Below are 26,877 nucleotides of genomic sequence, written 5' to 3'. Positions count from 1 at the left end.
CTCAGGTGATCCACCTGCCTCAGCCTCCCAAAGTGCTGGAATTACAGGTGTGAGCCACCATACCTGGCCACGTTTTTTTTTTATGCTTCTGTGCAAACACTATTTTAAGCATTTAAAAAATTTCTTCTCTGCCTCTTTATCCACCCATATCATATAAATATCCTCCCCAAATTAGTTCTCTGTGATCAACCCATTTGTGAGTCCTCATTTCTGTAGTTAGCTGCTACCAGTGGAAAAAAGAGTAAGACAGTTTGCTAAAAAAAAAAAAAAAAAAAAAAAAAGCTGGAGAAGGCCAGGGACCAGGTATGATTGCTCATGTCTATAATCCCAGCACTTTGAGAGGCCAAGGTGGGAGGATCACTTGAGCCCAGGAGTTTGAGACCGATCTGAGCAACATAATGAGACTTCGTCTCTACAAACAACTTAAAAATTAGTTGGATGTGGTGGCACATGCCTGTAGTCCTCATAGTTCTAGCTACTTGTGAGACCGAGGCAGGAGGATGTCCTGAACCTGTGAGTTCAAGGCTGCAGTGAGCTATGATCATATCCTGTCCTCCAGCCTGGATGACAGTCTCTCAAAAAAAAAAGAATAAAAAAGAAAGAAAATACATCTTTTCTCCCCCCTAGTACTTGTTAAGGGCCATGTCATCTATTGTTGAAGCTTGTACTCAAGTTGGCTTTTTAATTTTAAATAATCAAAATTAAATAAAATTAAATATCAAGTTCATCAGTTACTTTAACTACATTGCAATGCCCAGTAGCCATATGTGGCTAGTAGCTATCATATTGAATAATGCCAGTGTAGGGCATTTCCATCATTGTGGAAAGTTCTATTAAGCAGTGCTGCTTAAGGATATTGTATCTACCCTGTGATGTAGATTATATGTGTGTGTATATTCCCCATGGAATTGCTTTGATGCATTATATCATCTCTTTTAAAATTATTCTTTTTGGGGGTTAACATTATTGAAGTATCATTTACAAAGAATATATTGCATCCATTTTAAGTGTATAGTTCAATGAGTTTTGACAAATATATGCAGTCATGTAACCACTACTGCAATCAAGATATAGAATATTTCCAACATCTTGAAAAGTTTACTTGTGCCTCTTTGCTGTCAGTCCTACCGTTGGCTCCACATAACTGCGGATCTGTTTTTTGTCAATGTAGATTAATTTTACTTCTTTTACAATTGCGTGTAAATGAAATAATACATTTGCAATTTTGTTGTTGTTGTTGTTTAAGGCTTCTTTTGCTTAGCATCATGCTTTTGAGGTTCATCCATACTGTTTACATTAGTTGTTCTTTTTTTACTTTCTTGAGACTGGATCTCCCTCTGTTGCCCAGGCTGGAGTGCAGTGGCACCATCGTAGCTCGTTGCAACTTCAAACTCCTGGTCTCAAGTGATCCTTCTGCTTTAGTCTCCCAAGTATCTGGGACTATAGGTGTGTGCCACCATGCCTGGCTAATTTTTTTCTTTTTAATAGAGACAAAGTCTTGCTGTTTTTCCCAGGTTGGTCTCAAACCCCTGGGCTCAAATGATCCTCCTGCTATGGCGTCCCAAAGTGCTGCAGTTATGGACATGAGTCACCACACACAGCCAGCAGTTTCTAAAATTGTTGAATAATAGTTTGTTTTATGTATAAAATTCAATTTGTTTATCTCTTAACCTGTTGATGGACATTTGAGGGGTTTCCAGTGTTGGGCTGTTATGAATAAAATTGCCATATGCTTTCTTGTATAGTCTTTTTTTTTTTTTCCTTAGAAAGAAACATTTCATAGGGACTTACAAACAGAAGGCATGTCTGTGTCTTGAGCAGTGGTGGGATAAGATTGTGGAGCCCTGTGCCTCATGTACAAGTCTTTGTGTAGACATCATTTCTATTGAATCCATACCTGACAATGGAATTGCTGTATTGTATAGCAATAAGTGTATGTCTTAGCATGTAATCTCAGCACTTTGGGAGGCCGCGGTGGGTGGATCACTTGAGGACAGCATTTCGATACCAGCCTAGCCAACATGGCAAAACCCTGCCTCTACTAAAAATACAAAAATTAGCCAGATGTGGTGGCACACACCTATAAGCCCCTGTTGCTTGTGAGGCTGAGGTAGGAGAATTACTTGAACCTGGGAAGCGGAAGTTGCAGTGAGCCAAGACTGCACCACTGCACTCTAGCTTGGGTAAGGAAATGAGACTCTGCCTCAAAAACAACCAAAAAGCATTTGTTTAGCATTATAAGAATTCACCAAACTGTTTCCCACTAGCAACATTTGAGAGATTCAGTTGTTCCACGTCATTACCAGCATGTTGTATTTTCAGTCTTTTAAATATTAACCATTCTTGTGGCTCTGTTGGAGTAGCTCCTTGTGGTTTCAATTTGCATTTTCTTTAAAACTATTGATGTTGAGCATCTTTTCCACTGCTTGTTAGCCATTTATATATCTTCTCTTAAATGTTTGTTCCAATTTTTGTCTTTTTTTTTAAAAAATGGATTTTTATTCTTGAGTAACAAGACTTTGTATATATTTGAGATACAACTCCCTCTCAGATATCTATATCAGTATCTATCTAATATTTTCTCCCTATGTGGCTTATTTTCTTTTATTATTTTATTATTATTATTATTATTTTTTTATTCTAGCTTATTTTCTTAATGGTGGCTTTAGAAACATGTAAGTTACAAATTTTTATGAAATCCAGTTTATCAGTTTTTTTTAATGATTCACTTCTTTCTGTTTCAAGACTTTTTTTTGCTCATCTGAAGGATGTGAAAATTTTTTCCTCTGTTTCTTTTGGAATTTTTATAGTTTCATCATTTACATGTAAGTCTGTGTTCCATTTGGAGTTAATATTTGAGTGTGTCACAAGATAAAAGTTGAGGTTCATTTTTATAGTTTATTTTATAGTTATTCCAGTACCATTTGTTGTAAACATGATTCCTTTTTTATTAAATTATATTGGCATTTTTGTTAAAAACAAGTTTTCAATATTTTATTGTTTGGAATTTTTTTCTGAACTCCTTTTCCATTGACCTATATGTTTATCCTTATGCCAGCACCACACTATCTTGACAAACGTGTGGTAAGACTTGATATAAAATACTATAAAGCCTCCTGTTTTGTTCTTTTGTTTCAAAATTGTTTGACCTAATTTAGTTCTTTTGCATTTCAATACACATTTAGAATTGGTTGGTTAATTTCTACAGAAAAGCCTTCTGGGATTTTTGTTAGGATTGTGCTGAATCTGTAAGTCACGTTGGGGAGAAGCGGCATCTTTATAATATGGAGTCTTCCAAACTGTCACATGTTACATTTCTCTACTTAGCTAGACCTTCTTTAAGTTTTCATAGCAAGGTTTTGTATTTTCATACTACAGATCTTGTACATATCTTGTAAATTTAATACTATTTCATGGTTTTGGATGTCTTGTTAATCTTTTAGCATTTTGAAAAATTTTTATGTGATTGCTAGTATATAGAAACACAGTGATTTTTCATATTGAGCTTGAATTTTGTGACCTTTCTAAACTCATTGATTGCATATAATTTTTTCGTAGATTCCTTGGCACTTTGTACATAGATGATCATGTTGTCTGTTAATAGGGACAGTTTTACGTCTCCTCCATTCTGAATGCCTTTTGTTCCTTTTCTTTCTTTCTTTTTTTTTCTTTTTGTCTTACTGCATTGGTCAAGACCTCTAGTAAAACATTAAAGTAGTAAAAATGAGCATCCTTGCCTTGTATACTATTTTACAGAGAAAGCGCTGCATCTTCCACCATTAACTATGATGTTAGTTTTAGGTTTTTCACAGATGCTCTTTATAAGGTTGAAGGAGTTCCCTTTTTCTGAGTTTTTATTGTTGAATTTTGTCAGACTTTTTTTGTGTGTGTTTCTTGATAATCACATAGTATTTCTCATTTTTCTGTTAATATGGTAGATTGTATTGATGAATTTTCAAATGTTAAACCAGCCTTGCCGTTTTAAGATAACTCACATTTGGTCATGATGTATTATCCTTTATATAGAGTTGCTAAATTTGTTCAGGAATTTGGGTCTATAATCATTAGATATTTTGGCCTGCAGTTTTTTTTTTTCTTTTAATGTATTTATCTGCTTTTGGTATCAGAGTAATGCTGGCCTTATAAGATGAATTGGGAGCTGTTCTTTCCTCTTTGTTTTAAAAGAGTTTATGTAGAATTAGTATTATTTTCACTCTAAATATCTGCTAGAATTAACCAGTGAAAATGTTTGCTTGGGCCAGGCATGGTGGCTCACATCTGTAATCCAAGTACTTTGGGAGGCTGAGGCAGGCGGATCACCTGAGGTTGGGAGTTTGAGACCAGCCTGACCAACATGGAGAAATCCTGTCTCTACTGAAAACACAAAATTAGCTGGGCATGGTGGCATATGCCTGTAATCCCAGCTACTTGGGAGGCTGAGGCAGGAGAATTGTTTGAACCTGGGAGGTAGAGGTTGTAGTGACCTGAGATTGCCCCATTGCACGCTAGCCTGGGCAATAGAAGCAAAACTCAATTTCAAAAAAAAAGGCAAAAGAAAATGTCTGACTGGAATTTTCTTTGTGGGAAGTTTTAAATAGTTAATTCAATTCCTTTAATACATGCAAGGCTACTTTCTATTATTGTGCTTTTTTTTCCTATTCCAGGAATTTATCCGTTTTATCTAAGTTGTTGGATTTGTTGGCATAAAGTTGTTCATAATATACCCTTATTCTTTTTTTTTTTTGGGACGGAGTTTCGCTCTTGTTACCCAGGCTGGAGTGCAATGGCGCGATCTCGACTCACCGCAACCTCCGCCTCCTGGGCTCAGGCAATTCTCCTGCCTCAGCCTCCTAAGTAGCTGGGATTACAGGCATGCGCCACCACGCCCAGCTAGTTTTTTTTTGTATTTTTAGTAGAGACGGGGTTTCACCATGTTGACCAGGATGGTCTCGATCTTTCGACCTCGTGATCCACCCGCCTCGGCCTCCCAAAGTGCTGGGATTACAGGCTTGAGCCACCGCGCCCGGCCTATTCTTTTAACATCTGTAGGATCTATAATGATATTGTCACTTTGATTCCTGATTTTGATAATTCGTTTCTTCTTTTTCTTTATTCGTCTGTCTAGCTAAGGGTTTATCAATTTATTGATCTTTTTAAATAAGTATTTTTTATTGCTTTTTCTTTGTTTCTGTCTCATTGATTTCCACTTTTTATTTCTTTGCTTCCGCTTTCTTTGGATTTAATTAATTCTTTTTTCTATGTTCCTAAAATTGTAGCTTAGATCATTGTGGAATGGGGTTATAGATGAAGCATCACTAGTCATGTGCTGATAATTGTTAAAACTGGGCAATGGATGCATGGAGTTTTATTCCATTATACTTTTTTTTTAAACATTTATTTTAGGTTCAGGGGTATGTGTGCAGATTTGTTATACAGATAAACTTGTGTCATGGGGGTATGTTATACAGATTATTTTATCACCCCGGTACTAAGCCTAGTACCCAGTAGTTATTTTTTTCTGATATTCTCCCTCTTCCCACCCTCTACCCTCAAAAAGATCCCAGTGTCTGTTGTTCCCTTCTTTGTGTTCATGAGTTCTCATCATTTAGCTCCCACTTAGAAGTGAGAACATACAGTATTTGGTTTTCTTTTCCTGTGTTAGTTTGCTAAGGATAATAACTTCCAGCTCCATCTTCCTGAAGAAGACACGATCTTGTTCTTTTTTATGACTGCATGTATTCCATAGTGTATATGTACCACATTTTCTTTATCCAGTCTGTCAGTGATGGGCATTTAGGTTGATTCCATGTTTTTGCAATAGGGAATAGTTCTGCAATGAGTATTTGTATGCATGTGTCTTTATGGTAGAATAACTTATATTCTTCTGGGTTTGTACTCAGCAGTAAGATTGCTGAGTCAAATGGTAGTTCTGTTTTTAGCTCTTTGAGGAATCGCTGTACTACTTTCTAAAATGGTTGAACTGATGTACACTCCTGTCAACAATGTGTAAGTGTTCCCTTTTCAGCAAAGTTTCAGGATACAAAAATCACTAGCATTTCTATACACCAACAACAGCCAAGCAAAGAGCCAAATCAGGAAGGCAATCTCATTCACAGATGCCACAAAAAGAATAAAATACCAGAATACAGCTAACCAGGGAGGTGAAATATCTTTACAATGAGAATTACAAAACACTGCTCAAAGAAATCAGAGGTGACACAGACAAATGGAAAAGCATCACATCTCGTGGATAGGAAGAATTAATATCATTAAAATGGTCATGCTGCCCAGAGCAACTTACAGATTCAGTGATATTCCTACCAAACTACCGATAACATTCTTCAGAGGACTAGGAAAAAACTAATTTTAAAATCCATGTGGAACCAAAAAAGAGCCCAAAGAGCCAAGGCAGTCCCAAGCAAAAAGAACAAAGCTGGAGGCATCACATTACCTGACTTCATTATACTATCCTTTAAATTTATGTATATGTTTGAAATTTTATACAATATTCAACTCCATAATGATTCTTTCATATTTATATGTTATTGAGATTCAATTTTACAATGGTAGTTTCTATTTTAGATATTGGTAAACTAATTGTAGCTGCACAGAATTTCTTAACAATTAAGACTATATATGCTTTTTAGTGGTTCTTATGGGACAGTTGCAACAGTGACATGAATCTTGATGTCATAAGCTCTGGAAGAAATTGGGATACCTCAAAAGCAATTAATGGTGAAAAGAATGAGTAGTAAGTAATTGTGGAAAAGCAACTGGATCTACGTTCAATAACAATATAGTATCAACATGTATCTGCCCCTCGATAGTTCCCACAAAGACCAAGTTTGTTAACAAAAAATCTGAATAATAATAATAAAATATTAATACCCATTTAGTGTAGTTGATGAGTAGGTAACGGGTGTTTTTATTATGTTGTGTACAAATTTCTCATTATCCCCACCTTTCTCCATCCAAAAAAAGACATTTGTCATTACAATGCTTTTTAGGTATAATGGCCTTAACGTACCCATGTATAGATGACAGAAAAAAATGCACGCACAAATATTCTATGTAACATCTTTAGGAGTAGAATTGTGCATCTCACATAGATTTTTCTGTATATCTTCTTCTTTAGTGTTTTATTGTATTGTGTTTTATCTTGCCTTTTTAGTCTGGAGCTTTTTGTGTGTGACTCATAATATATGGCACATCAGTAGGGTTTTTTTTTTTTTTTTTTTCCAAGAGTCACATTTATTTTTAGTCAAATATCTATGTGACCACACTTCTTTTGGCTGCTTTGTTGTCAGTAAATTCACATGCCAGTTACTTGGCTTGTGAAATAATAATGATGATGATACATTGTGTGGTACTTTGGCTCGCAAATTAGTCAAGAATGGCGAAGATATTTTATTTGGCTCCACTTTAAAAATAAACCTCCATCCATAAACAGAAACACAGGCGGATTCATATTCTATGTTGTTAATACTTAATGGAGATTCAGTGGTAGAAGAATAAAGTGGACAATACCCAATCAAACATAAGGAGTAAGAGAGGCACCTTATAATTTATTTTAATATGAATGTAGATAGCTCATTGTTTTTCTTTTTCTTTTTTTAAAATTTTTTTTAGAGACAGGGTCTCACTCTGTTTCCCAGGCTGGAGTGCCACGGTGTGATCACAGTTACTTACTGAACTTCAAAGTCCTGGGCTCAGGCAGTCCTGCTGCCTCAGCCTCTCAAGTAGCTGGGACTACAGTTGTGTATCATCATACCAGCTATTTTTTTTTTAAGAGTTAGAGTTTGGCTTTGATGCATAGGCTGGTTTCAAACTCATGGCCTCAAGTGATCCTCCCACCTTAGTCTCCCAAAGTGCAGAGATTATAGCCCCGAGCCACTAAACCTGGCTAGCTTATTTCTTAAGTGAGTATAAGTCTCATGCCTTTCAGGGACTTGGCTTTGCTTCTGCAACACCATTTCATCTGATTAATCATCCAAAACTGCACTTAAGTGTCCTGAATCTGAAACTTTGACTATACCTTTCTGTTTAATCTCTGATGGTTTTGAAATGGTAGTCAGTAGCAGCAAGGTATGACCAATTTTTGCCTAGATTAATACCAGCTTGAAGTTCTACATCATCCCTATATGTAGTCTTACTTTTAACGAGGAGCGAAGGACTCTATTTAAAATAGTTTTTTGACAGCATAACAGCATTCTACCTTTGGAGCTTCAAGTTATTCCTGCTCAGTTTGTACAGTCTTATTTTCTATACAGGTGTTGTCATTTGCTGTAATGGTGTAACACAGTGTTGTGTGGTGCCGTAAGAAATAAAATTATATGTTAGATAAAATAGATAGTAGTTACTGGAGTCAGATATTTCTCCCAAATATTAATGGAAAGCAAGACGATATATCACTGCCAGGGATTGGGTCACATCTGTGATACTTGACTAACTTTGTAACCCTGGCCAAATTATACATTTGATTTGTGCTCTGTTTTTCTCATCCATCAGATTGGGAATAGTAATAACACCTACTTTGCAGAAATGTTCCAAGGCTTAAATGAATTAGTATGTTAGAAATATCTATAAGTGTTAGCTATTATTACTAGTTCTTTCTGAGCCTTAGTCTATTCTTCTGTTATAAAAGTTATTACATATAAATGTTGATTTCCATGGCTTCTCTGTTAAACTGTTAACCTAATGGTAGAATGGATTCTTTGTCTTAATACTTACCATAATGTGCTCTGCAGTATATGTGCTATGCAGTGTATATAAACCTAGTAAACATAGTTGAATGAGGGTTAAAGTGAGAGCTAATATGTAGAGGACATATTATCAGTATATAGCCTTTTAAAATAAAATCAACTTTCACTCTAGTTAGCATTATTGCTATTTGAGTAATTTTTTGTTTTAGAAATGTTTTTTAGTAGATAAATGGAATGGCTATTATTGTGAAAGCATGTCACTTAATATCTAGTTCTTGTTTTCATCTTTTTTTTTTTTTTTTTTCTTTTTTCTTTCCCTGGTGTGGTGCTGGTGGAACTAGTGCCACAGTGTGTTTGGAGAATAAATGTTGATATCCCTGAGGAAGCTAATCAGAATCTTTCATTTGGTGCCACTGAAAGATGGTGGGAGCAGACGGATTTGACCAAACTAATAATATCAAACAATAAACTTCAGTCACTTACAGATGACCTACGACTCCTGCCTGCACTGACTGTTCTCGATGTAAGTTGACTGACTGTAAATACGGATATTAATTGAAGGGACTATGAAGCTAAATTTAGGCTTTGATAGCAGAAAAGCTTTCATGTTTAGTTGGTAGAATGCAAGGATGGATAGTAAATTATTAGCTAAGTATAGCATAATGGTTAAAAGTGCAGGATCAGAACACCAAGTTTATAATTCTGACTTTACTACTAAATAGCTTTGTGATTTTGGGAGAGTTACATTTTTGTACCTTAGTTTCCACATCTGTAAACCAAGACTGTTGGTACTACCTATTTAAAAAATTTGTTTATAGAATTAAATGAGTTAATGAATACAAACAGAATCAATATTCAACAAGAATATTGTTATTTCTGCTTATTTTTTTGTTCTTATTATTACTATTTTGCACGGGCAAAATAGTGGCGTGATTGTGGCTCACTGCAGCCTTGAACTTATGGGCTTCAGCTCTTCTGCCTCAGTCTCCCAAATAGCTGGGGCTATAGGTGCACTACACCCAGCTGTTTTTTTTTTTTGTTATTTTTTTTTTTTGGTCTTTTTCTTTTTTGTGGAGAATGGGGTCTAACTATATTGCCCAGACAGGTCTTGAACTCCTGGGCTCAAGCTATCCTCTTGCCTCTGCCTCCCTAAGAGCTGGGATTACAGGCATGAGCCACAGTGTCCTACCACCCAGCTGTTTTTTTGTGTGTAGAGACGAGGGTCTCCCTGTGTTTCCCAAACTGGTCTTGAACTTCTGGCCTTAAACTATCTTCCTGCCTCAGCCTCTCAAAGTGTTGGGATTACATGCATGAGCTACTGCACCTGGCCTATTTGTTACTATTTTATCATTATCATTCTAGATACTAAAGCAAGTCTCTCTCTCTCTCTCTCTTTTTCTCTCTTTCTCTCTCTCTCTCTCTCTCTCTATATATATATAAAACAGAGCTGTTTGAAGGCAAGTTTTATATATATATAATGTTTTATATATATAATGTTTATATATATTATATATACATAAACATCAGAGAGCTGTTTATATATATAAACATATATATAATAGCTAACACTTTATTTTTTTATATATATTATAAACATATATATATAATAGCTAACACATATATATATATAAAACTTGCCTTCAACCTCATTAAGTTAAATTATTGAACTTAAATTTTTGTGTTTTTATTTAGGGATTCTTTTTAGTCTTTTGTTGCCGTGTCCTGTGGTAAAGTGAAGCATGAAGTATTTCAGAATCTGCAGGCTTCTGTATGCTTTACTTATCAACATAAGAAAATCCTCCAATTCATGTGTAGAAAAGTAGAATCTGAATAGATTAATTTTTAGGGAACTTTTTATTTTCATTATTTGTAAAATGAATGGATTGGCTTACTCTAAGGTTCCTCCTACCTTAAAAAATACGATTCTGTAAGAACATGAGAAAAGTCCCTCTCTCTTTTCTCATATAAATTTTGTATATATTGACATAAATCTTATCATCAGAGAGCTGTTTTTAGTTTCTAACCACCTCATCTCTTCTTTGAAACTGAAATTCTACAAAATGAGTTGAAATTTTTCTTAGTATAATATTTAAAGTGGATGACTTAACATTTCATTATTTCTTTCTTTCTTTCTTTTATTTTTTGAGACAGGGTCTTACTCTGTAGCCCAGGCTGGAGCGCACTGGTACAATCTGGGCTCATCACTACAGCCTTGACCTCCTAGACAAGCGATCTTCTTACTTTAGCCTCCTGAGTAGATGAGGCTACAGGTGTGCACCACCACACCTGACTAATTAAAAAAAATTTCTTTGGAGAGACAGGGTCTCACTAATTTTGCCCAGGCTAGTCTCAAACTCCTGGGTACAAGTGATTTGTCTTCTTTGGCATCTCAAAGTGCTGAGATTACAGGTGTGAGCCACTGCGCCTGGCCTCACTTTATGATTTCTGAACAGCCGTTTGGTCATCTTCAAACCGTTCTACATACAGAACAAGTATGTAGAATAGTAGTTTAGTAGTTCCATTTGTGGCCATTGAATTTGAAGAACAGATTATTGACTAATAGTTTTGTACCCTGGCAAAGCTTATATATTGTTAATAATAACACTACCAACTTTGTCTTTTAAAAACTTTTAGATACATGATAATCAGCTGACATCCCTTCCTTCTGCTATAAGAGAGCTAGCAAATCTTCAGAAACTTAATATCAGGTAAAAATTAAGCTTACTTATTTCTGTTATTGCCCTTATAATATAGCCAAGTCTGTTTTCTGGAGGTAAGCTAACTGGTTTGAGGAAAAATAGTCCTTCCAAATAACAACAGTCCTTATTTGGTGGAAAACATGAAAGTACCATTGGTCAGCAAAAAAATCTATACATAAAAAGGTGCTAATGATTAAGAACTCCATCAGAGTATCTTTCCCTTACAAGTCAAAGGCATAAATGTGGCCTGTAAAGACAAGAGTGGAGAGAGTTGAGAGGAAGAGAAGAGGCAGTAAATGTAATAATCTTTAAATTTATTTAACATTAAAAAATATCTTTGAATTATCTCAGACAGTGGTTAAAGCAGAATAAGAATTTTAAGTTTTAATTCTTTTTTTATTAAGGTTTTAATTCTTCGTTTGTTTTTTTTTTTCGTTGTTCATGTTAACATTACGCCCATCTTTTCTGGTTTTACAAATGTATGGCCAGTTGATTTTTTTTAAATGCTTAAAATTTTTGGCTTTTATAAAACAATTCTTAGTGGTTATTTTAGTAAACCTCTTTGTTGACATCCCAACTTTTAAGTTACCTTGATATTCTAAAAAATATCTAAACAATAAGGAAGAAATGTACAACAAATCTTTCATAAATGAAATATTTCATAGTTTTTATTAGTAGTCATTTTTAAACTTCTCCAAGGACTCCTGGGGCTTTTTGGATATATTTTTTTAACTGTCGTGGATATACTGGTGCATGGGACGTTCAGTAGCAAAGGTTCTAGCTAACTGTTTGATACATACCCAGACTTTTAAGAGAGAATAACTTTGCCTTATGTTTATTTATAGACACAAGCTATGGGAAAGAAGACTTAAAGAGGTTTTATTTTGAAGTAGAAATAAAGGGTTTATGAACTTAAAGCATAGTTTGAAAAACTGTGGCTTATAAAATGGATACAGTTGCAGATCTATGTAACCATATAGTCAAGTCTGTTTTCTGGCAGTAAGCTAACTGGTTTGAGGGAACATAGTTGTGCCAAGTAGGTCCTAATTTGGTGGAAAACATAAAATTACCATTGGTCAGCAAAAATATATATACATGAAAAGGTGCTCATTATTTAGAACTCCATCAGAGTGTCTTCCCCTTACAAGTCAAAGGCATAGATGTGGCCTGTAGAGACAAGAGTGGGGAGAGTTGAGAGGAAGAGAAGAGGCAGTAAGTGTTGAGTGACGTGGCTTAAGCTTTAGATTCTATACTTAAGAGTATGTAAGTGTGTTCCCAGTAAAGAAGTTTAAAAAAAAAGAGTATGAATCTTAGGATGGAATAATTAGGTAAGAAAAGGAGATGGAGGAAATGTATAGCTAAAATTACATCTCTGCCCAGTTAGATCCCTATCAAATGTGCAAAGATTTTAGCTAAGTAACCCATAATAGTAACTGACTTAACAATAGTATTGGTTCTTGTTTTAGAAGACACCTTTTGACTTTTTTTGTCCCAACTAGTTTTATTTTAGTGTAATTTAGGGTTATTGTAAGCACCTTATATTTCTCATTTTCCTCTTGTTACTTGTAAAGTAACTGTATATGGAATGAAAATAGCATGGAATTCATAAAAGAATATTTAAGTTGTGGCAAACCTGGGAACTAGTTCAGTTATCTCTTAATTATCACGGAGTGTATCATTTCCATGATTTAGGACTTCTAAACCATTAAGCTGAATATCTTTACAGAAAGGCTCAACTGAAAAGAGCAAGTATGAAGAAGAGTGGAATTGCATATTACATTCAACTTGACACGCTAGGTCCTCAAACAGAAATAGCTATTTTTTGCCTTAAAGCCTAATATCCATATAAGATGTAACTCCATTGTAGTATATGTGTGCATATAGTTTTGTCAAAATTCTAAAAATCAGTTATATATTAGTCCGTTTTCATGCTGCCGATAAAAACATGCCTGAGACTGGGAAGAAAAAGAGATTTAATTGGACTTACCAGTTCCACATGGCTGGGGATGCCTCAGAATCATGGTAGGGGGTAAAAGGCATTCTTACATGGCAGCAACAAGAGAAAAATGAGGAAGTTGCAAAATTGGAAACCCTTGATAAAACCATCAGATTTCGTAAAACTTACTCAATATCGCAAAAACAGTATGGGGGAGACTGCTCCCGTGATTCATATTACCTCCCACTGGGTCCCTCCCACAACATGTGGGAATTATGGGAGTACAATTCAAAATGAGATTTGTGTAGGGACATAGCCAAAGAAAATCAGAGTATAACAAATCAAGAGTCTACTATGTCCCTTCACATTGCATGTCCAATCAAGAGTTGATTATAAGCAAGCAATGAAAAAAATAACAAATTATTCATGTTTGGTTAAAAGCCTTTATTTCTTGCTTATTTTTCTTTGAAACCCCATGTGATTACTTTAGATAACTATTATTTTAAAGAGTACATATTTTTGGATATGAATTTTGATATGTACATAAAGTTAGTAACTATATTTGATTTTTATGAGTCTGGTGTCATTGGTTAGCAAGAAATGTCTTTGATAAATATTTATTATATTGCCACTAACTTACTCATCATTTTTTAATCAACCAACAGCCATAACAAACTGAAAATACTCCCCGAAGAAATTACAAACCTAAGAAACCTGAAGTGTCTGTACCTCCAGCATAATGAACTAATTTGTATATCAGAAGGATTTGAACAACTTTCCAATTTAGAAGATTTAGTAAGTTGTGATTTTCCAATTTTTGTATAATTTGGGGCTGGTTGGATTTTTCATCAGGCTGAGAAATTAGATATGTGATTGAAACTGGGAACATGGACAGCTGATTTTATGAATAGATTACCAGAAATGTGCATTTCAGTTACGTTGCTAAATTTATCATTGCAAATTTGGTTTTCCTATATTATGAAATCAACTTTAAGTTTTAATTTAGGAAGACTGTAGGAAAGGTGCAATGAAGATTACTTTGTTTTTCACAGTCTTTACTGCCTAGTAGAATAGAGCAAAGTGGTCTTTAGCATATACCCATTTCTTTTCTATGCCCATTGCCATTTCCTTCTTTATATTACCTGTGGCTCTTCTGCCCTCTGAGTGTCCAGGTAATTCATTAAAGGTCTGCCTTCTCTACTTTTCAAAATGGCCACACTTCCTGGCAAAATTTTAATTCTATTGTTTCACTTAAATAGAGAAACATGAAACAATACAAATGTTAATTTTAGTCATATTATTATTATTATTATTTTATTTTTTTGGGACAGGGTCTCACCCTGTCCCCCAGACTGGAGTGCAGTGGCACAGTCTCACTTACTGCAACCTCCACCTCCCATGTTCAAGTGATTCTCTTTCCTCAGCCTCCCGAGTAGCTAGGATTACAGACACGCACCACTACTGCCTGGCTAATTTTTATATATTTAGTAGAGATGGGGTTTTACCCTATTGGCCAGGATGGTCTTGACCTCCTGACCTCAAATGATCCACCCGCCTTGGCCTCCCAAAGTGCTGGGATTATAGGCATGAGCCGCCATGCTCCACCTAGTCGTATTATTAAGAATAATAAAAATGACAGGCATTTCTCTTTGAGTGTTACATATTGCAAGGTAGGTAGTTTTATCCATTAATATAATAGGAAAGTAAAACTTATAAAAAGGAAATTTGGAGCTGGGTGTGGTAGTTCGTGTCTGTAATCCTATTACTTTGGGAGGCCAAGGTGGGTGGATTGTTTGAGCCCAGGAGTTTGAGACTAGCCTGGAAAACATAGCAAACCCTGTCTTTATAAAAAATACAAAAATTAGCTAGATGTGGTGGCACTTTCCTGTAGTCGCAGCTACTGAGGAGGCTGAGGAAGGGAAGTTGCCTAAGTCGGGGAGGTTGAGGCTTCAGTGAGCCATGATTGAGCCACTGCACTCCAGCCTGGGTGACAGGAGACCTTGTCTCCAAAAAAAAAAAAAAAAAAAAAAAAAGAGGAAAGAAAAACAGACAGAAAGGAAGAGAGAAAGAGAGAGAAAAGAAAATTTGTCAAAAGTAACGCAACTAATAAATAACAACATTAGAATTTGAAGTCAGTTTGACTCCAAAGTGCATCCATTTCTTTTTTTCCATTTTATGACCAAAGGAGTAAGATTACACTGTAGGCTATACCATCTGAAAGACTTCAGCTGTATCAAATCAAAGGTACTAATATAGAATATCTACTCCACATAGTTAATTAATATTGCATTGTTATTCTTTTCCTTTTTACATGTTTTGGAAAACTCCTGTCATTTCAGCCTTAAATTCTGTTTTTCATTAAAGGAAGAAATTACTCCTTTTACTTCTATTTTGGCTGTGTGTACATCCTCCTTGATATTTCCCTCATTACTCTAGTGTTTAAAATCAAAATATGTACTCTTCTCAACCATTCCTTCTGTGTCTTCTTGTTTTTCCATATGATCAGATTGGAAATAAGTTTGGAAAAGATTGGAAATAAGTTTGGCTCAGATTGAAGTTAGGTTTGGAAAGAAAAGGAATAGGTAGATAAAATGAGTGGCAAAGGAGGAAGCCATCAGATTTTCTTATAAAAATTGGTGGTAAAAGGTAGCAGTTGATTTAAAGAAGAGTCCATTTGGAGTTCAAAGCTGAAAGGAAAATTTAAATAAAATTTCTACTATCCACCTTACCTATTCCCAGAGACTCATTTGCATAATGAAAGGATGTTTCATTGCAGAATTATGTTTTACAAACTCAGTATCAAATAAAACATAAATATGAGCAACAATATATTAAAATGGATTAAACCTATAATAATTTAAAGTAATAATATTTCTTAAAGTTACATAAAAACTGCTTAGTACAGTGCGGCCAATTAAATATTTGTTAAGGGAATGACTTGGCATACATATGGATTAATATAGGGTTATTTATATAGAGTGTATTTATGTTTTATATCTAACAATTGCTAACTGCAGTAATTGTTCAACTTCATTAGTAATTTCATTTAGAATTTACAGGGGAGTTTATTAGAATTATTTGGATTTTAAAAAATACTTTGAAAATTTCTGAATTAAGTTTTTCATTAGTAACTTTATTTTAGGATTTTCATTTTGGAATAATTTTAGGTTTATAGGAAAGCAAATATAGTAAAAGAGTTCTCATATACCCTGCATCCAGCTTTCTGTAATACTAATATTTGATATAACCACCGGATACTTGTAAACACTCAGAAATTCAGTGCAATACTAATTAAACTGCAGGCTTCAGATTTTCTTAGTTTTTTCACTAATATCCTTGTTTTTGTTTGAGTCCAGTGCAGGATACCACATTGCATTTCGTGTCAGTAACTTTTGATATTATAAAATACTTATTAGCAGTCTTTTGATTTTTAGAGTTTTTAGTATTAGAGTTATAGAGTATGTTATGTTGTATGTTGTTGATTATGATAATATATTGTTATTATAAAATAATTATGACTACATTTTTAAAAAAGATTTCATCCAGTATTTTTACCTTTTTCCATCTTCTCAGTTTCGTCAGAGTTACAAAATGTTACTGTTTGATTAAATGGTTCAGTGTTAAATTGTTTAATGTGATATTAAATGAAACTCTTCAGAGAATGGTTTTACTTTAAGTCATTTTTTCTTTTTTATTGTTGCCATGACCACTACTTAACACTGTGCTGCTATTTAGTGGAACACTTTACACCTAATTTGAATGTTATAAAAATTACCTGATCATAACAATGTCTTTTAAAGGGAGTTTTTTAAAAAAGCTCTTATAATTATTTAAAGAAAAACAGAAACATAATGATTTAAGGAAACATTGAGGTATAGAGATTAATTAAGCAATCTTGAGTGTATGAAGAGAGAGGATAGACTTCTGGTCCAGTCAGATCTGGCTTACTGAGGTCAGCGGAAGAACCAACAGAAGATACTTTTTTCCCTAAAATATATGAATGACCATTTTTTCAGCTTTATTTTTCCTTTTCTAAGAAAGTCTTCTTTCTTGGAAAGATGTTTTTCATTTCATGTGATAGTTTATTAATAATATGCCTAATTCTTCATAGGTACTCAATAAATATTGGATGAACAAATGAATTTTTACATTGAAAATATGATGCATAATATGGCATGACTTAGTTTTAACAGAAACTATTATGTAAAATATTTTTGAAGTTAGAATTCATTAATATGCTGTCTACTACCATTGATGAACATATAGTGGGCCTGCAGATATTGAAAAAGAATATTGAAATGAATGATGATCTGTGAAATTTTCAGTGAATGAGGGTTATACAAAACTTATCACCTCTTAAGTAGTCTCTTTTATGTTGTAATTCCTTCAAAACTTTGAAATGGTCTTTAGGGCATTATTTATTTTTTATTTACTTATTTATTCATTTATTTTGTCTTCCTCTTTTTAAAGGATCTTTCAAACAATCGTCTTACAACTGTTCCTGCTAGTTTTTCTTCTCTGTCCAGTCTGGTGCGACTCAATCTTTCTAGTAATCAACTGAAGAGTTTGCCAGCAGAAATAAATAGAATGAAAAGTAAATATTTTCTATTTTACATAATACATAAATTTGAAGTTGGTGCAACTTGTATTTAGAAAATAATTTTGAGGCCGGGCGTGGTGGCTCAAGCTTGTAATCCCAGCACTTTGGGAGGCCGAGGCGGGTGGATCACGAGGTCGAGAGATCGAGACCATCCCGGTCAACATGGTGAAACCCCGTCTCTACTAAAAATACGAAAAATTAGCTGGGCATGGTGGCACGTGCCTGTAATCCCAGCTACTCAGGAGGCTGAGGCAGCAGAATTGCCTGAACCCAGGAGGCGGAGGTTGCGGTGAGCCGAGATCGTGCCATTGCACTCCAGCCTGGGTAACAAGAGTGAAACTCCGTCTCAAAAAAAAAAAAAAAGAAAATAATTTTTAATGTAGTTATAGAGAACTAAAGTAGTAGATTTTTATGGTGGTAAATGCAAACAATAGCAGCTAGTCAGATTTTCTCTAGACCATTATGATGTATCAACTGCCTGAAGAATTACCATCATAAAGATACGTAGGCATATGAAAAATGGGAAAATATGATTATTAGTTGTAGTAGGATCATATACCTAAGCTGTACTGTCTCTTCATTCATTAATTCATCATTCATAAAGAGGTTATTCCCCTCTCACAGGTGAATCTACCTATGATATGTTGTATAATAGCTGTAGCCTCCTCATGGTCCATAAGTAATAATGTGGAGAAATAAGTCTTGTTTTGTCTGAGGTCCCAGATTGTCAATATTTTTTGAAAAAAACAAAATGTCAAAATTTATTGGTTCTATTAAAGTTTGCCATCAAACCATAATATTTGAAGTAATATAGAACAAGTATTAAGAGATAAAAAAGTCAAGGTACATTTTAGTACCTTCTGAGTTAGTATACTTCATCAGAGAATTCTTACACTTTAAAATCATTAGTGGTGTTTTACTTGTTTTTTTTTTTTTTTTACAGAAACTGTTATTGCCAGGCACTGTGGCATGTGCCTGTAGTCCTAGTTACCCAGGTGGCTGAGGCAGGAGGATCACTTGATCCCAGGGAGTTCTGAGCTATAATGCGCTATGCCAATTGGGCGTCCACACTAAGTTCGGCATCAATATGGTGACCTCCTGTAGTGAGGGACCACTAGGTTGCCTAAAGAGGGGTGAGCAAGCTCAGGTCAGAAACGGAGCAGGTCAAAACTCCCATCTGATCAATAGCGGGATTGCCTCTTTATCCACTCCACTCAAGCCTGGGCAACATAGTGAGAGCTCTTCTCTCTCAAATATGTACTTACATATATACATACATACATACAAACTGTTAGTTTGTTAATTTTGTTATTTCTTGATTGAGGGTTAGCTTTTTTTTTTTTTTTTTTTTTTTTTGCTGATCATTTGTAAGCCTTCTTCAGTTTTAAAAACCTCCCTTTTGTGGGGCAAGTCAATTTCATGCATTCGATTGATAATTTTCAGGTAAATTTCTAAAGTTGTATTGTTTTGCTTTATATTAATAGTTATTCATTGCTTAAAATTGGAGTTTTAAAGTGAGTTAAATCTGCCCTAAATCAAATTGACATTTTAGGGGAGTCTTTACCTGGGATACCAATGGTTAAGATTTTGCCATTGTTTTCAATAAAGATAAGGAGCAGCTAAATGATATGATATCTAGAATGAAGATATAAGCAGCATGGACTTTATTCATAAATTGAGTGGAAATATCTTGAGAGTTAGGAACATATAGATAAATCAACTGAAAAATACTTTTGAGTTTATAGTAATTTTTCTAATATCCAATGTTATTAATGATCAGATGCTTTCTGTTTCTCAGCCATGACAGTGATACTTTTCAGCTGTTACACAGAGTACATTAGTTGTACTTTAACAGAGTACCAGAACTTTATTTTTAAATGTATTACGAAGATGACCTGGACTGTTATTAAATTGTGCAGGCTGGAGTGCAATAATCATAGCTTAGTGCAGCCTTGATCTCCCCGGCTTAAGCATTCTTTCTGCCTCAACGTCCCCAGTAGCTGGGACTACAGGCATGCACTACCATTCTCAGCTACTTTTTAAAAAATTTTTAGTAGAGACAGGATCTCACTATATGTTGCCCAGGCTTGTCTTGAACTCCAGAACTCAAGCGATCTGCCCACCTTGGGCCTCCCAAAAAGTGCTGGGATTACAGGTGTGACCACCACATCTGGAGTAAATAATAATTTTAGTTATTACTATCTCTCTTTAATTATAATTAAATATAAAAAATGTACGTTTATTTAATTCAATGGTGTTTGAGTATTCTTAGTGATATGGCACAGGTTCCTAAGTCCTCATAGTGATTTCTTACACATTCTTTAAAGTTGTATATGAGCAGAAACTAATTTTTTTATTTTGTCTTTTAGAGTATTTTTGTTTTTCACTGAATATATATTACAGGATTGAAGCATTTGGATTGTAATTCAAATCTCTTGGAAACTATACCTCCTGAATTGGCTGGCATGGAATCACTAGAATTGCTTTATTTGCGGAGGAATAAATTACGTTTTCTACCAGAATTTCCTTCTTGTAGTCTATTGAAGGTACTATTTGGTTGATTATTAAGTAACTGTATGTTTTCCTAAAGTTAGTTATTAAAACGCATTTTTTAAAGGAGCTAATCTTGTTTTACATTGGGAATATGTATTAGTTATAAGTACTGTGTTTTTCCTATGTTAATACTTTTCAGAATTTTAATATAACTACTTACATTAATGGCATTTTTAGTAATACTGTTTTTAAAGAAATAATTTAAAAAATAGGGATTTGTCCATTTGATCTGATGAGTAGTTTATAACTGGAGAAGTAGTAGATAAAGAGGCTAAAATGGTAAGTTGGGGCCATACTGTAGGAGACCTGGAATACAAACCAGGATTAGGTAAGGTACCTAATTCTATAAATTGCTGCTTCTCACCTTTACCTAATCATAATCAAATGTGTTTGAAATGAATTCCACTATTTTGGCTTTAAGTATGTAGAATTAATACTGTCTTCTAAATTTGTCATGGTTTGCTTTTTTTATATATATGCATACCTTTAAGCATTAGTGTAAAAAGAGTTTATTTTAAACAGGATGATGACATAAAATAAACTGAAAGTTTTCCTTTAATAAGAATAATTTTCCATCTGATAATTATGGTTTCTATTAGTGGCAAATCACTATATAAAATAATCACTAATGAAAATGTTAAATAACAAACTGATTGCAGTTGATCCTTGAACAATGCAAGGGTTATGGGCACTGACCCCCATGGAGTTGAAAATCTGTGTGTAGCTTTTGACTTCCTGAAAACTTAACTAGTAGTAGTCTCCTGTGACCTTACCAATAACAAAAATAATGGATGAACATATAATTTGTATGCCATATATATTATGTACTGTATTCTTAAAGTAAGCTATATAAAATAATTTTATTAAGAAAAATCATAAGGAAGGAAAAATATATTACTATTAATTAAATGGAAGTCAGTCATCATAAAGGTCTTCATCCTTATTGTCCTCATGTTGAGTAGGCTGAGGAGGTGGAGGAAGAGAAGGGTTGGTCTCAGAGATGGCAGAGGTGGAAGGAAATCCATATATAAGTGGATCTGCATGGTTCAAACCCATGTTGTTCAGGGATCAACTGTGTTTATAGTACCATACTGTATTGATACCATAAGTTCACATCATCTGCTTACAAGATGAATCATTCGTCTGAAATGGTGAGCAACTTCAATCTATGATATATGTCAAGCAATTTACTTTTCTTATAATGTCATGACTTTTCTCTGCTTCTTGGGAGAGCTTCCAGCATCACTAGTGGCACTTCATATGAGTCCCATGATGTTATTTGAAATTTATGGTTTTGCACTAAACTGTGAGAAACATGTGAGAACTGCAAGACATCAATTTTTACTGTGACATGCAATTCACTGGAGAGGTGAACTGCTCACATTAGCTTCATACATGTTTTAAGTAGGATACTCATAGCATAGGCTCACCACAATACCAACAAGAAGTGGCAACAGAATTGTTATAGTAGTACAATATGTACTACAGTTAATTTTATGTAGATATGATTTTTCTTTTTTTTGAGGTAGAGTCTCTGATTTATTTTTATTTTTATTTTTTCTGAGGCGGAGTGTCGCTCTGTTATCCAGGCTGGAGTGCAGTGGCACAGTCTCAGCTCACTGCAACCTCTACCTCACAGGGTTCAGGTGATTCTCCTGCCTTAGCTTCCCAAGTAGCTGGGTTTACAGGCCCTCACCACTATGCTTGGCTAATTTCTGTATTTTTAGTAGAGACAAAGTTTCGCCATGTTGGCCAGGCTGGTTTGCAACTCCTGACCTCAGATGTTAGGATTACAGGCACGAGCTGCCACACCTGGCCTAATTTTATGTAGTTATGATTTAATACTACATCTTCACATTTGTTTACATTTCTCTGTAAGTTGTATGTAAGTTTTGATAAAGTTCAACTTTTTATAATAGATTTGTATATATTTTATGGTAGTCAATAATAAATTAATATTTATAGGCTGGGCGCGGTGGCTCAAGCCTGTAATCCCAGCACTTTGGGAGGCCGAGGTGGGTGGATCACGAGGTCAAGAGATCGAGACCATCCTGGTCAAGATGGTGAAACCCCGCCTCTACTAAAAATACAAAAAAAATTAGCTGGGCATGGTGGCGTGTGTCTGTAATCCCAGCTACTCAGGAGGCTGAGGCAGGAGAATTGCCTGAACCCAGAAGGCGGAGGTTGTGGTGAGCCAAGATCGCGCCATTGCACTCCAGCCTGGGTAACAAGAGCAAAACTCCGTCTCTAAAAAAAAAAAAAAAAAGAAAAAAAAAAAGAAAATATTTACATACATTAAATGCCTTCATGACATATGTAACTTTTTCTTTATTTTAAAAATATTTTTCGGTTACACAGTTGATTTCCATTTTTTTTCAAATTGTTATTCCATTGTAGAGATATACAAATCTCCAAAAAAAAATTTCAGTATATTTTCTGAAAAAATTTTACATAAAAGTGGACCCTCACAGTTTAAACCCTTGTTGTTCGAGGACCCACTGTATAATATAAATAACTTTTTAAGAAATTGATATTCCTTTGTTTTGAAAGTAATTTTTCATTAATATACTTTTTGCATTATATTTTAATTAATTCTTTAAATATAACTACTAAATTATTTCTCTACTTTGGTTTTATAAACTTGATGTTTCTGCCAGATTCAACCTTTAATTATTATTTTTTTTTGAGACGGAGTTTCGCTCTTGTTACCCAGGCTGGAGTGCAATGGCGCGATCTTGGCTCACCGCAACCTCCGCCTCCTGGGTTCAGGCAATTCTCCTGCCTCAGCCTCCTGAGCAACTGGGATTACAGGCACGCGCCACAATGCCCAGCTAATTTTTTGTATTTTTAGTAGAGACGGGGTTTTACCATGTTGACCAGGATGGTCTCCATCTCTTGACCTCGTGATCCACCCGCCTCGGCCTCCCAAAGTGCTGGGATTACAGGCTTGAGCCACTGCGCCCGGCCTCAACCTTTAATTATTTTTAAATTGCCAGAAAATTTTCTCATTTATCATTCTTTAGCTGAAAGATAGCTTAAATGTAATTGAAAATTTAAACATCTTGATATTTATAAAGCTGCATTTTTTCTGTGTATTTATAATTACTTGAAATTGAGTACCTAAAATTTTATTTTCATTACCTACTATAAAATTGAGTACAGAGGTACACATAATCATCTTTGATTTTGTAGGAATTGCATGTAGGTGAAAACCAGATTGAAATGTTAGAGGCAGAACATCTTAAACATCTGAATTCAATTCTCGTGCTAGACCTGAGGGATAACAAGTTAAAATCTGTTCCAGATGAAATAATACTACTACATTCCTTGGAAAGGCTTGACCTAAGCAACAATGATATTAGTAGGTAAGTTTAAATATCAAATGAATAGAAATTGTGTTTGTTATTGGTTATAATTCATAATTTGAAATATTTGTTTAAAAAAACCCATGAGATTCCTTTTTTCTAAATTGAATTCACTAAATATTGATTGAGCAGGAATTATGTACCGATAAAGATTAATTAGGTTTTATCTTTAATAGCAAGCTTTATATAATAGAAGCAGACATATTTACGACTTACTCTAACTAGATTATTATTAGTATTATTACTCTAACTAGAGTATAATTTTGTTCTAGTTAACCCCTAGAATTATTACTGTAACTAGAGTATAATTTTGTTCTAGTTAATCCCTAGAATTAAGAACGCTGGAACGTATTTACTTTAAAAGCATTGTTGATTCTTCATTGCCATAACACTGTTTCCTAAATATGGCTATGTATCAGAATCATTTGAGAAACATTAAGAAAAAAATACAGATTCTGGGACACTAATGAATCCAAATCTCTGATGATGGGACCCTAGAATTTTTGTTCTTTGTTTTATTTAAAACAGTTCCTAGAATTTGATGCTTCTGGTCTTCCAACCAGCAATTAATTGGGAGCCACCATATTGTAAGATTAAACCTTAGTCTTTTTAACCTAACATTCAAGGGTGTCTCACATTCAGACTTAATTCATCATTTGTTACTTTTTACTCATACAAGTGTCTTGCTCTCTGACTACACTGGGCTATAAATATACCAATCCTTTCTTTGTTTTATTCCTTTATCCTAGAATGCTTTTTTTTTCTAGTAGTATTTCATTTTTCATTTTAAGCCCAAATCTGGTTTTTGCAACTCCCTTCTCCCACTTAAAGCCCCACCAGTGTCTATATCTCTACTCTCATAACAACTTGACTTGTTTAGCATTTGTCTTATTATATATATATTTTTGGTATCATATTCATTTGTTAATATGTAGCTTAATATACAATGAAATTTACCAATCAAGCATACAACTTTTGGCAAAGATATATATTTTTGGCAAATATATATATTTGTGATTTTTGGCAAAGATATGTATTTGTGTCACCATGATTACAGCCATGTAGACCATTTCTGTCTCCATAAAAAGTTTCCTCATATCTTTTGCAGTCATCTTTCCATACCCCAACGCCTGGCAACCACTGATGTACTCTGTTACTATAGTTTTGTCCTTTTTAGAATGTCACATAAATGGAATTACATAGAATGTGGTTTTTGTGTCTGGCTTCTGTCATATAACATAAAGTTTTTTTGTGATTAATTCATGTGGTTGTATTGCTGAGTGTTATTCCATTGTAGAGATATACCACAGTTCACATGTCTTTTAAGTTGTTAGTTAATGGACATTTGAGTTGTCTTTGATTTTTTACTATTATAAACATTTGTGTGCAAGTTTCTGTGTGGACATTATTTTCATTTCTCTTGGGTAAAGGTGTAGCTGTGGATTTGCCTAGTTGTATGGTGACCATATGTTTAAAAGACTCCACTTTTGAAAGTGGCAGTACTATTTTATATTCTCACCAGCATTGTAAGATAATACTTACTACATTTTAGTTAGCTGTTTGTGTTTTTTTTCCCTTGTTCAAGTGAGGACTTGAAAACAAGCATCTTGATATCTCTATACCAGTGCCCTATGTTTTGCAGATGCTTAATAGATTTTATTGATATTGAATTTTGGGGTATAAATGGTTTTTTTTAATGTGCCAAAGATGAAAATGACTTTTCTTACTTGCTCGAAGTGTAAAATCAAAACATTTAGTATCAGTGAGGATGGCTATCTTGAAACACTGTTTCATTCAAATTTATGTTTAACATTTACTTTTTTAGCAAATGTTACAATTTGACAAATATTTTATAGCTCAAATTCTTTTTTAATTAATCTCAATCTGACAATTTTGAAAACAAATCTGATTTTTCTTTTATATGTTTAGCATTTATCTTAAAGGGAAATGTTTTAGGCCTGCATTACTTGGCCTTTCTTTGAGACTATTCTGTGATATGTTGTTTGCCATATGTTGTTTTCTAGACAACTCTGGTTGGAGAACACTTATATTTGATGCCTTCCCTAAAATAAATTTAATCTTTTATAGTCTGCCATATTCATTGGGGAACCTTCATTTGAAATTTTTGGCATTAGAAGGAAATCCTCTGAGAACAATTCGAAGAGAAATTATAAATGTAAGTGTATTTGGAATTCAGCTCTTTGTTTTTAAATTGAAATTCAGACATATATGTTGATCTATAAAACTGCAAGGTATGTCTTGGTGAATGTCTTTGTCTCTACCCTTTTAGAAAGGAACACAAGAAGTCCTAAAATACCTACGAAGCAAGATCAAAGGTACTTTAAAGTTTTCTTTTATATTTTGAGGGGTTCATAAAAGTAGTGAAGAATTAATAGTGTGTGAATTTATATGTATTTTGGGTACACATATTTGGAAGTAATAGATCCTGGCAGGTGTGACTCTAATTCTAAATCCATATAGGCTGTAAGTATGCTGTAAGTATGGTTTCTATTGACTGGTAAGCATACTGACAGGTATTTGATTATCTACTTTTCATGCACAGCTTTGCTAAACTCTGACAAAAATTAACACAAAACACACCTTTCAGTGTATGTTAATTTAGCAAGAACATATACCAAAAATGAAAATAATACAGTAAACTTAATTTTTTAAATAATTCACTAAACATGATAGACCCAGTTTTAATTTTGTCTCTGTCATTATAGAATAAACTAAAACATTTTGGAAAAAAAAATCATACAAATGTTTTGCTAAGTGACAAACAACTCCAAAACATAGTGGCTAAATGCAGCAGCTGTTAATTTAGCTGACAACTCTGTTATGCATAGCTTAGCACTATGTTGCCAGTCAACATATATTAAATAAGATAATTACATAGTTTAACTATTTGTTTTCTACTTTATCTTTCAAGTAAATTATTAAAATAATTTTCTAAGGCTCTTATTTTCTATCAGTGAAAACTTTTCCTTTCTTCTCTAGATATGCTTTCTCGTCCAGAACA

At 34.2% G+C, this 26,877-nt stretch overlaps 1 protein-coding gene across 2 annotated transcripts in view; it reads left to right on the top strand.

The window, feature by feature from the left end:
- Positions 1-26,877, top strand: part of LRRC40 (leucine rich repeat containing 40) — a 69,549-nt gene that overhangs the window by 11,274 nt on the left and 31,398 nt on the right. For both annotated transcript variants that reach the window (XM_003921424.4, XM_074381011.1), the window contains 8 exons: positions 9,044-9,225; positions 11,337-11,410; positions 14,003-14,132; positions 17,808-17,931; positions 20,341-20,483; positions 23,683-23,855; positions 25,944-26,031; positions 26,146-26,191. In XM_003921424.4, the coding sequence (XP_003921473.2) occupies positions 9,044-9,225; positions 11,337-11,410; positions 14,003-14,132; positions 17,808-17,931; positions 20,341-20,483; positions 23,683-23,855; positions 25,944-26,031; positions 26,146-26,191 (960 nt within the window). The remainder of the gene's footprint in view (positions 1-9,043; positions 9,226-11,336; positions 11,411-14,002; positions 14,133-17,807; positions 17,932-20,340; positions 20,484-23,682; positions 23,856-25,943; positions 26,032-26,145; positions 26,192-26,877) is intronic.

The sequence above is a fragment of the Saimiri boliviensis genome, chromosome 11 (genome assembly GCF_048565385.1).
Source record: "Saimiri boliviensis isolate mSaiBol1 chromosome 11, mSaiBol1.pri, whole genome shotgun sequence".
NCBI lineage: Eukaryota > Metazoa > Chordata > Mammalia > Primates > Cebidae > Saimiri > Saimiri boliviensis.
The sequence above is the reverse complement of the archived record's forward strand: the minus strand, read 5'-3'. Positions and strand labels throughout refer to the sequence as shown.